Source organism: Sinocyclocheilus rhinocerous, unplaced genomic scaffold (genome assembly GCF_001515625.1).
Source record: "Sinocyclocheilus rhinocerous isolate Xijiao unplaced genomic scaffold, SAMN03320098_v1.1 scaffold1042, whole genome shotgun sequence".
Classification (NCBI taxonomy): domain Eukaryota; kingdom Metazoa; phylum Chordata; class Actinopteri; order Cypriniformes; family Cyprinidae; genus Sinocyclocheilus; species Sinocyclocheilus rhinocerous.
In genome coordinates, this window is record NW_015640510.1 from 51,104 (window position 1) to 62,533 (window position 11,430).

The window sequence follows — 11,430 nt, forward strand, 5'->3', positions numbered from 1 at the left end:
GATAATCAGCGGAGATTCTGGTACGTTTACATGTTCAGTCTGTGTCAGGATAACACATTTATGAAATCTCACTGGTGGTTTTGCTGGTGACTTTAGGATGAAATCGGGTACATTTTCTTTGGGGGTAAACAAGCGGGAACTGACATCATTCTCTGAACTCTGTGCATACAACACGTGGGCTGCTTTCACACGAGTTTATACTGCAGACCCAAGTCTGCTTGACGTCAGTTTGGTTCATTTGGCTGGTGTTTTCTTAACTTGAGTTATGACCAAGCAAGTTGCCTTGGTACATTCTCACAATTGCTGTTTAAGGCAGTTTTCACATGTTAAGGCTGTTAGGCCAGTTTACGTCCATATATATATATATAACTGTACCCCAAGCTGCCGTTTCCAAATGTACTCTGGTTTGCTTCCTCCGGAGTTTGGTAAAGATCTATTAAAAACAACCAAACAACGTCAAGCAAACCAAAGTCCCCATCAAAAGAGAAATAACCTTGTTATAGACACATTCACATCAAAATGGCATATACATATAGCCAAACTGCACTTGTGTTTTTAAAGTTGTCTTAAACTGACAGAAGACTATAAGACTATAATGTATCTCCACAAAAAGGTTTCAAAGATTCAAGAAACTTTCCAGATTCTATTTACTCTATTTACACAATAAATAATTAGGACTTTCTTCCTCTGGAAAATGAATGAATAAAAATGAGTCACTGCTGAATGTGGATCGTGGGATGTGAAAGCCAAATATCCTGAATCTTCAGGCTTGTCCTTTAATCATCTTGCTCTTCCATCTTATAGTTGTCCTAGCATGCTGCTGACGGCCTGATCCAGTGCACGAGGCTGTTGAATCTTGGGTTTAATCCCTGCTACAGATCCCTGCAACCTTTGTAGCTCCAGGATGCTGTCTAAAGCACTTTGCAGATGTTCACTCAGTTCCCCGTCTTCCACTAATGCAGGCGAACTGGGATACTCTGCTACCGAAGCAGCCAGCTTGTTCCTTTTAAGCACTGGAGTGCACTGTTCTGGAAGCAAGCCTTGCACCCTTGGAGCTACATAGTCTTGAGTGGCCACAGAATCAGAGAGGTTCTGCGAATCACTGCCTGTCCTAATTGTCTCCATGTCAAGGTGCAATTTCATCTTGTTTAGCTGATCTGGCCTCTGATCATTTTTGTCCTCTGCAACAATTGACAAAGGAGACTTGAGAGATTCATCTTTCCCCTGCATGGCTCCTCCTCTAGTTAACTGCCCGCTGTAGTTTCGTTTAAACCCAGAGATCACATGTGAGGCATCACATGAGTTGTGGATAACTTTGCGGGATCCTGACTCTTGTCTGATAGTGAGGCGTATTGCTCCTTTGCTGCTGGAGCGATATGTCTTGAGGCCAGGAGGTCTGTCCGATTGCAAGGTCCATGATGGTGGAGATGGAGGACAACCGGCAAGGCCAGTCTGGACTGATGGCACTTGGCTCTGCTGAGATGAGTTCTTGGCACGGGACATGAGGAAGGACTCTGTTGAACCACCAAAAGAATGAAACCTGTTCACATTTCACTGTTTCAGGTCAGAGTGCATGTAATCTGTGGCTGTAATTGCAACACTTTATAACGGAGTTTCTCAAATCTGACCCTGGAGGGTCACTGCCCTGCAGAGTTTAGCTCTAGCCCTAATCAAAGACACCTAAGCAAGCTAATGAAGATCTTCCATTATTAAAAAAATGACAGGCTCCTGAGTTTGAGCAGGGTTTGAACTAAATACCTGCAGGGCAGTGGCCCTCCAGGGTTGGATTTGAGGAACCCTGCTTTACTAGTGAGAAACAAAGGCACACAAAAGAATCTTGTGCCTTGTTACCTGGATCTCTTCTGGTTTTGCGTCTGTCCTCCACCAGTGAGACTCTCTCTGACTGGAGAAACAAACGCTCTAGCATCACCATCTCTGCTGATGGGCTCTCCTGCTGAAGAAAGCAGTAACAACTCAGACCTGCCACCTCTTATATTCCAGAGAACCAAAATAATTTTGAGTTTCAGAACAATTACTTTGGTCAGTGATTCTGGATTAGTGAGGTGCAGGTTTTTTTTCAAATAAATTATGCCATTTGTTACCTGGGATTCAGTCAGAAGAAGTTTCCTGTACTTGTTCAGCATGTCTTTGATTCGTTTCAAGAGAACGACTGAAACGCACTCAAACTGCTTGTCCACTGCACAAAGAATGACAGATATTTTCTCATGTTTATTTATGTTTATTTTGGTGTTGAGTCTATTACAGGACAACAATTTTATATAAAATATTGTTAAATTCAAACTTCATGATTGCAGTCAAACCTGAAATAAAGTCAACCTGGTTGGGTAGAGCTCTAGCACAAGTATGGTACGGCAACAAATGTCTCAAAGCATCCTCCACCGAAACAAATGGGGCCAAAGTGTTTGGGTTGAGAACAGCACTGTGGTCCAAAAACAGCTGCTGTTTGAACCTGCAAATGCACATACAAAGTATTTCTATGTTAAATTAATTTGTGTACATTAAATAGCAACTTTGTGACTGGCCATATTTTTTAAAAATGTTTTTCTTTTTGTCTTTCAAAACATTTGTTTGGAATCTCACTATGGTGTCCTAGACAAAGCAAAAGAAGGCTATATCTTGGTCTTTCTTCACTGCTAGTGGAGTCTCATCTTACATGAAGATGATAATGATGCTATCCTTTCCAACAGACATTCAGGCCAGCTGGCATTCAAAGTGGTTTGACCCCTTTTTCAATCTTATTGAAGTATGTAGATTAGCTCATTATTCAATGGTCAGCTTCTCCATTGAACCCTGCTGGATTTGTTACAAAGGTAAGAGATTCTAGTCCAGTGCTTCTCAACCCTGTTCCCGGAGGCACACCACAGTACACATTTTCAAACTCTTTCTAACGCTTCCTAATAAAACAGACCTGATTCAACTCATCTGCTTACCTTTGACACCTTTGAGAACACCGATGTTCTCTTCTCTCTAGGGCAGGGGTGTTAAACTCCGCTTCAGTAGACCTATGTGTAGTTTAGAAATAATCCCAAAGGGCTTGCTTAGTTGGATCAGGTGTGTTAAATTTGGGTTGAAGTTAAGCTCCACAAGACTGTGCTCCTCCAGGAGCTGAGTTTGGCACCCCTGCTCTAGGGAAAAGCCTTTGTGTTTAGAATGAACTTGTTGCAGGGATCTCCAACTGTGCTCCTGGAGAGCTACCGTCCTGTAGAATTCAGTTCCAATCCTGCTCCAAAAAACCTGTCTGTATTTATCACGTAACCCTAAACACCTCGATTAGCTGGTTCAGTTGTGTTTGATTGGGGTTGGAGTTGAAATCTACAGGACAGTAGCTCTCTCCAGGAGCAGGGTTGGAGACCCCTGCTTTGTTGTGATCAGAAGTGTTGCTTTTTATATATTTCTGTCCTGGAAAGCATTACAATGCAAAGCTTTTATTTGAGAGTCTTGTTTTGACCTCTGCCCATTGTCCCTGGGTGCAAAAGGCTTTTATACCTAAGGCAGGAGTCTTTAGACCTGTTCCTTGAGATTGATCTTTCTGTAAAGTTCAACCCCAACCCTAATCAAAAACATCTGAATCAGATATTCAGGAACACTTGAGAATTATAGAAAGGTGTGTTGGTGCAGGGCTGGAACTGAATTCTGCAGGATGGTAGCTAATAGGGATCAGGATTGGGCATTCGTCAGACTTGTTTTCTCCACCATAAGTGTGGAATCAATCTGGGATCAACACAGTTCTATCTAATCTGATCTAATGTCATCTAAGGTGCCTTGAAATGTATTGTCTTTTATTCCCTAGTCTCAGCCTTAGACGTCACTCCCACGGACAACTGAACGTCTGATGCATGTCGCACACAAAATTGGAAACACTTCAGGAGTTTCGAAGTCTTCATCAGATTGGTTAAATTATACAGAATTTCCGGGAGGTGTGTGTCACGTTCTTTAACGTTCCGCTTGGAAACCAAAATGCTGTGATGCCAATGCCTCATGGAAGAAGAAAGCCGTCGGGTTTACAACTGTGACGAAGAGCACTTAGGATCAGCTAATCAACTAACTAAACCGGATTTTCAAAAGTATGTGAAATATTTAAAGTTTGCGGCATAGAATCTTTCAAATATGTCCAAGAGTTTTACACACTGGTCTGTTATTGTGGGGACATTTCCACTCCCCTAAATATGGCGCGGCACAAAAAGAAACATGGTTGCTTTACCTGACAGTCATATGGCCTTTTGGGTGGGTCTTGGCCATTCTGCCGTCAGTCTGAAGGTCTGGCTATGCGAGACTATTTATTCCCCAATCAGCTGGTCTAACATTTCTTTCTTGCTAGGTCTTTCTTGCTAGCTACAGCCCTGCCTATGGCATTTTCCATCTTAAATATTTTTGAATTCATACTGATGTCTACATAGAATTAGTATGCTACTGAGTATATCTATTTTTACTTACCTGTGTTGCCTCTTTGTTAGTCTCAGCTTCTCCTCTTTTGGATCCACACTTGCAGTTGGAGTCTGTGACACGGAGGGAATTTTAATAACATACTTCATATCCAGAATGACTTTGAAATTCTGTATCCATTCGAAAAGTCACATCTTCCTGAAATCTAGCATAATTTGACTAATACTTCACATTTCTTTTGCACCTTTACCTGGTTCTTCTGAAGTGTTGAGTAGGTCTCCTTGTCCTGGGCAAGCAGCCTGGGCCCAAGATGTACCTTCTCCTGTAACTCACGCTGATTCAAAGAGATTATCCCATTGTTCCTCAGGACTGTGAGCTCTAATTAGGGGAGGTATCATTTTTGAGCCAAAACGGATGAGAGAATGATTATAACTTTTTTTTGTTTGTTGTAAAGAATATATGTGACCCTGGCCCACAAAACCAGTCTTAATTAGCACTGGTATATTTGTAGCAATAGTCAAAAATACAGCAATAATAATTCAGTACCAGCAATAATATTCATTGTTACTGATGGAAAGTTAGTCTCATTCAAGAATTTACCTGTGTCATGTTCAGCGTATTGCTGCTTGTACTCATGGTCTGTTGACTCTGAGGTTCTGCTAAGCTCAGTTAACACATGACTTTGGCCCAATTGCTCCGGATACATAAACAACTTCTCTAAGGAAGAGGAAGGGCTCTTACTCATTACTGGCCCCCCATGACACTTGGGATCAGCACCAGGAGCAATTAACACAGAGGAATTCTGCTCATCTGAGACTGGAGTTGTTGAGCCCTTCATGGAGTCTGTGTCTGGGGTCTTTACAGAGCACTGGCCAATAGGAGACTGCAATAGAATATCTGTGTGCTCTGAACCATGGCATGTTGTCATAAGAATCTCTTCACTCTCACACAAGGAAGAGAAAGTCTCCGATGCAGTCAATGATGTGAGCGAGTCCTCAGCTTCACCTACAGCAGCAGAGATATGGTTGTCCATTTGCACAAGCAGAGTTGCAGCTAAGAGATCTTGGCTGGCTGACGGTTTTTGTGGATACTGCAGAGAAAGACATATATTTTGTGTTTACTGAAGAAGTAGAGGATACATTCCTAATATGCTGTCACGGTTCACATCTGTGTTTGAATGCAATTTACAGAGCACAGTTTTAATTTACCTGTTGGGGAGGATGCACTAAAGCCTGATTATGATTTAATGAGTTATGCTCCCCTTCAGTAAAATGTTGCTCTCCTGTCTGGGTAATCAGCTGGGGGGATAATGACAACACTGTCTCAGGGGTAAAACTAATATCTGATGATGACTGTAGTAGAGTTGATACTGGAGAGGGCAGAGGGTGAATCTCTGCAACAGGTGCTTCCACTGAAGCTGGAGGAAGCAATCTGCTCTCCTGAAGTGAATAGAAACAGTGAACAAACGTAATAAGCCACAAATCTGTTATAAAATACAACAGTGCTTTTAAAATTGAATGATAACAAATAAGATTCTGAAACAATATAATACTGTTTAAGAAAATAAAGGCCATTCCTAACATTGTTACAACAGAACCTCACTTGAAACGGTTTGTTGACTTTCTCCTGTTGATCTTCTGTTGTTCTCTCGGGCAAGAGAAGCACTGAATTCTGGGTAAGACACGCCTTTGCCTCAGGTCCACTTATTTGAGCACTTTGGGCTTGAGGCACCAAAGGCAGACTTTGTATCATAGACTGACCACTTTCTATTGGTATGGTGGTCATATCAGGAATAAACATTTTGGCATTATTAATCAAAGTGATCTGGTTTCCAACAGTGTTTTGAACTACCGCATGCTGCCCCTGCACTTGAGGTGCATAGGTCCCTGCTAGCTGTGTTGGCATCTGGAAGACTGTAGGAGGTGTTGACCGAATTGGTAAGGACCCTGACAGAAGAGCCCCTTGTTTTAGGGTGAGCTGTCCAGTTGGGGAGGTGAAAATAGGGCTGAAGTTGATTTGCCTTGGCCGTACAGTCACAATATGAGAATTGTCAACATTGGGTTTGTTAGACACCTGATTGCTTGGTGTACTAAGAATACACCTTGGGATGCTGGTAGACTGGGACAAAGTTGCAGGTGTTTGGCTCGGCAGAAAGAACTGTCTCTGGCCCTGAAAAGGATCCTGGGGCTGAATGACAATGGGGCCTCCCTGACCAACCAGATTCAAGCTAACAGGTTTGCTGACACCTGGTGCGGACTGTGCTTGTAAGGACTGCTTTGAGTCAACAGAAGGGGGTAACAAGACACTCTGTGACATATTTGTTGAGATGAAGGCAAATCCTGGCAATGGTTTCTGTCCTGATGGCCTGGAACTGATCTGCACGAGCCTGGGCTGGATGCTGACTGGTAACTTAGGCTGAATGGGTAGAGGGTTTTTTTGTAACATGACCCCTGATGGGGTAATTGTTCTAACGGTGGAGGCCAACATCTGGCGGGTTGGTAGGGTCTTTTGGATAATCATGCTGGTGCTTTGTGCTGAATTAATTGAAAAGGATGCCTCGAGTGGAGGTGCGGGGAAGACATTCCCAGGAAGTAGACTTATTAACTGTGTTCCTGGAGGTTTGAGTGAGGGGCAGCCTGGGCCAACAGCTAACAAAGATGGCTGAGGAGGCTCCACTGCTGTTTGGGTGTCCTTTGGTAAAGAGCTTAAGCCAGGAAGGGTCAATGGTTTGGAGAAATAGGGTGTTGAAGGCAAAGGAATGGATGTGCCAGACAAACCAAACTGGAGAGTTTCTACTGGCTGGGCAAGTCCTGCCTCTAATGCGAGAGTGATGTCAGCCTCCTGGAGACTCTGCTGGAGAAAGTCACAGATCTCTTCTGACTCTTTCTGCTGTTCCACTAGTTGGACATTGGGATCTTCTTGCACCTCTGGAGCTCCACTTCCAAGTGAGGATCCCGGTGATGCCAGCAGTGCCTCCTCCAGAAAGGAGAGATCCACACAGCCAGAGACAGGAGTGTCCTGAGAACTAGCATCATCTGCTAACAGAGACGCAGGGCTCTGCAGAACGGTCACAACAATCATGTTAAAGGTTTGTTAAACTGTTAAAAGTATTCAAACACTATTTAAAGCTTAAAACACTATTTTAAAGCTTAAAGTCACAAATCCATTCTATTGAAACTAAAAAAGTGGGGGTCTTGTTTTAGACAGACAGGCATGTTCTGGGAGGTCCCAGCTGAAACAAATCTATATGCCCCCTCTTCCATGGGGAGAGCGGTCTAGACTTACTGGAGTGTCTGTGAAGAGTGACTGCTCTCCAGAGGATGAATTAATGAGTAAGTCTCCACTTGGCAGCTGTTTGAACAGAAGGGAGGAGGGACAGTTAATTGCATGGGATAATTTTATAGAACTTGTATTTGCACACAAAAATGTAAACACAAACACAAGATTTTATTCTGTTTAAAGGTGGGGTATGTATTTTTTCAAAAACACTTTAGAAAACTGAGTCGGGCCGAGTACCAAAACAAACTTGTAGCCAATCAGCAGTAAGGGGTGTGTCTACTCATGATGCGGAGGAGAGAGCGCTCAGTGCACACGACGGACATTAGCCGAGCCGAGCGACGACAGAAAGATATCAAAATAGGGGTGAGACCCTTTTGGGGTAGGGGCGTGTTTGTTTTGGTGATTTGAAATATCAACATTGGCTACCAGAAATCACTTACCCCACCTTTAAGGTTCTTCAAAGTTATCCATGTAAGATCTCTCTATATACGTCCTTAGAAGAGTGCAAAGGTTCCAAAATTAATGTAACTGAAACAAGTTTGGCGAAAGTACTGTAACAGATAGTCACTACTGTTACTAACATTACAGATTAAAGCCACACTGTAATATTATGATCCCTCCATACCTCATTTGTCCCATGAAGAAAATCATTCAGAGCTTGAGGGTCACTGTTTCAAAGTAAAACATTTAAAAGTTAACATATGAGCAAAATATCTTGCAAATCTTCTGTTGTGAATGCTTTAAAATACATATAAACTAAGAAAATTCATTTTACTGGATGTAACAACACTTACCACAAAATATCAAATAAACAAGTACCATCTTCATCCTCCATTTCAACTAAACAAAAAAGAAGTTGGATTGTAATTACAAAATTATGATAAAACTTATAACAAATTAAATTATGCTTTGACAAAATATGCATTCATTATTTGATAATAAATCTAATATGTCAGTATTGTGTTTATATAATGTACTATATAAATGAACTCCAATCCACTTAAAAATGTATACAATATTATGGTGCCGAAACTCTAGTAAATCGCTATTATTACGATGTATTAATGAGATAAAACCACATGGTGCATATGTAATAATCTGGGTTTTGTGAAGTAACCTAACCTTTTATTAGGGTGGCTCCATTTAGAGCAGGGAGAGAGAGTTTCTGTGGACTTCATTGACTGGATTTTAGGGACTGGCAGTGAGGAAACTAGACATTTGGACACGTGTACAAAAAGTTATTAGTCTTTGCAAGTGTATGGATGTTAAAAATGGCTTAACTGAACTGGCAATCATACTTTATAAATGAAATCTTATAATTTCGCTGTTCTGTACATTTTTGGTCAAATAACCTACAAAGTGTAACATCTAAATGACCTGTTCATTTACTGAATATGACTGACTCAGCCTGAATATATTGAGTTACACCAATGCAAATAGTTTTTAAAGGATTAGAGTCAGATTTGAGTCCTTCCTGCAATGTGGTAACATTCAAGACAATAATAATATGACATTTCAACTACAAATTCAATTACAAATTAAGTAGTCTGGTTGAAAAGACTGAATCATATTTATAATGTTGCACACTGCTGTGTCACAACCCTAAAACAAGTACCAACCATATATGAACCGGCATGGGTGCTATAGATTTGACTAGGTTCACTTTTCTGAAACATTTTAAAGACAATAATTCAGTGTTAGTCGGTGTCAGACTGTCAACTTGAAATGCCACATATCACTGTTAATTTGCAGATAAATAAATAAATAATCAGTCAATTTGCATTAATATCTAAAAGAAATTGTGATTTAGTGATTGGGCTTTGTGGAAGAATTAACTTTAGGAATGACCAAATTACATATTTATACTGTTTACAGTGCAACAGTTTCTTTATAGTCAGTACTATAATACATTTTATACAGGCTCCAATAATATAATTGCATATATATATATATATATATATATATACAGTGGGTACGGAAAGTATTCAGACCCCCTTAAATTTTTCACTCTTTGTTATATTGCAGCTGAATACTTTCCGTACCCACTGTATATATATTACACACATACATGCATGCATACATGCATTATGTAATATCAGTTACCAGAATATTTACACCTAGCATGGATTGTGGTCAAATGCACATCATGAACCGCGTGCCATCGCATGTTCAGTATCAGTTGATTGCGCAGAGTACAAATCGACACCATTGCATTGGTCGAAAATCATCTTCAGTTAGAAATGTTCCCTTATTTTGTCTCTGGCTTTGACTTAAATCGGAGGTCCAGACACCTAGATCTCCTCCCAATGACTTCTGTCTTATTTTTCTTTACCTACATCCGCATTTCCACAGCACACATTGTCATTTAAAATCAAAATTACAGACTGGCTGTTTTAGAAATGATTTATGAATAAATCCTTATACCCAGATCATACCCAGTTCGTACGCAGAAATGGCACGTGCGGTCACGTTTGCGTCTCTGTGTAAGAAGGAAACGCTTGAGGTTTAAAGGATGCTGCTCAGGACGCGGTTCGCAGGAGGTGATGCGCACACAAAAGCTCCTCATGTGAACGCACAGCTGCACATTTATCCCATCATATCTCCTGTGCCGCGCCATAACGCGGATATTCTAATGCGTCATATCGCAGAGAAAAAAGAAGAACTCACCAGCTTCTTTGCGCTTTATTGTCCTTCAGTTGATTGCGCAGAGTACAAATCGACACCATTGCATTGGTCGAAAATCATCTTCAGTTAGAAATGTTCCCTTATTTTGTCTCTCGCTTTGACTTAAATCGGAGGTCCAGACACCTAGATCTCCTCCCAATGACTTCTCTGTCTTATTTTTCTTTACCTACATCCGCATTTCCACAGCACACATTGTCATTTAAAATCAAAATTACAGACTGGCTGTTTTAGAAATGATTTATGAATAAATCCTTATACCCAGATCATACCCAGTTCGTACGCAGAAATGGCACGTGCGGTCACGTTTGCGTCTCTGTGTAAGAAGGAAACGCTTGAGGTTTAAAGGATGCTGCTCAGGACGCGGTTCGCAGGAGGTGATGCGCACACAAAAGCTCCTCATGTGAACGCACAGCTGCACATTTATCCCATCATATCTCCTGTGCCGCGCCATAACGCGGATATTCTAATGCGTCATATCGCAGAGAAAAAAGAAGAACTCACCAGCTTCTTTGCGCTTTATTGTCCTTTCAGACGGGCCTGTGCGCCATCCATCCGTACCCACATGCTCAGGGAGGAGGGGGAGACGGGCTCGCGAGGGTGGGTGACACACACGGAGGTAGAAGAGACGGAAAGCGCGTGTGCATGTGCTGCTCTTCAGACTCCGCGACACTGGAACCCAGAAGCGCGCTGCTTTTCACAGGCATTTGGAAACACTTTACATGACGGTAAAATTGACCTTGACCGATCTTATTCTTAGATCAGCGGACAGAAAAGGTAAATGCAATATCATACTCTCTTTTTAACAATAGGCTTATTCTGCTTCAGAGACTAATTGATCATGTTAAGTGACAGCAGTGTCCAAGCGCTCATTGTCCAAAAAAAAAAAAACGTTAAACAAGTTCTGTGGCAGACCTTCAAAACTTCGTCTTTAAATGGAAAATTTTTCTGAGAAAAAAAAAACTAAAATCATATTTTCAGAAGGATTATTTATTTATTTATTTATTTGGATAAATGAAAAAATAAATACACAGATAGTTAAAAAGAAAGGTTAAATTTAAGCTA

At 41.3% G+C, this 11,430-nt stretch overlaps 1 protein-coding gene across 1 annotated transcript; it reads right to left on the reverse strand.

Annotated features, from left to right (window-relative positions):
* Positions 1 to 377: 377 nt before the first annotated feature.
* On the reverse strand, positions 378 to 11,020 carry LOC107753347 (glioma tumor suppressor candidate region gene 1 protein-like). The gene is made up of 13 exons (XM_016569481.1): positions 10,870 to 11,020; positions 8,478 to 8,523; positions 8,309 to 8,351; positions 7,690 to 7,755; positions 6,007 to 7,461; positions 5,613 to 5,843; positions 5,005 to 5,494; positions 4,655 to 4,782; positions 4,456 to 4,517; positions 2,322 to 2,470; positions 2,103 to 2,197; positions 1,852 to 1,954; positions 378 to 1,514 (listed from the first exon to the last, which is right to left on the reverse strand). Exons 2-13 carry the CDS (start codon positions 8,516 to 8,518, stop codon positions 799 to 801), a joined length of 3,579 nt encoding a protein of 1,192 aa, XP_016424967.1. The 5' UTR covers positions 8,519 to 8,523; positions 10,870 to 11,020; the 3' UTR covers positions 378 to 798.
* Between the last annotated feature and the right edge of the window lie 410 nt (positions 11,021 to 11,430).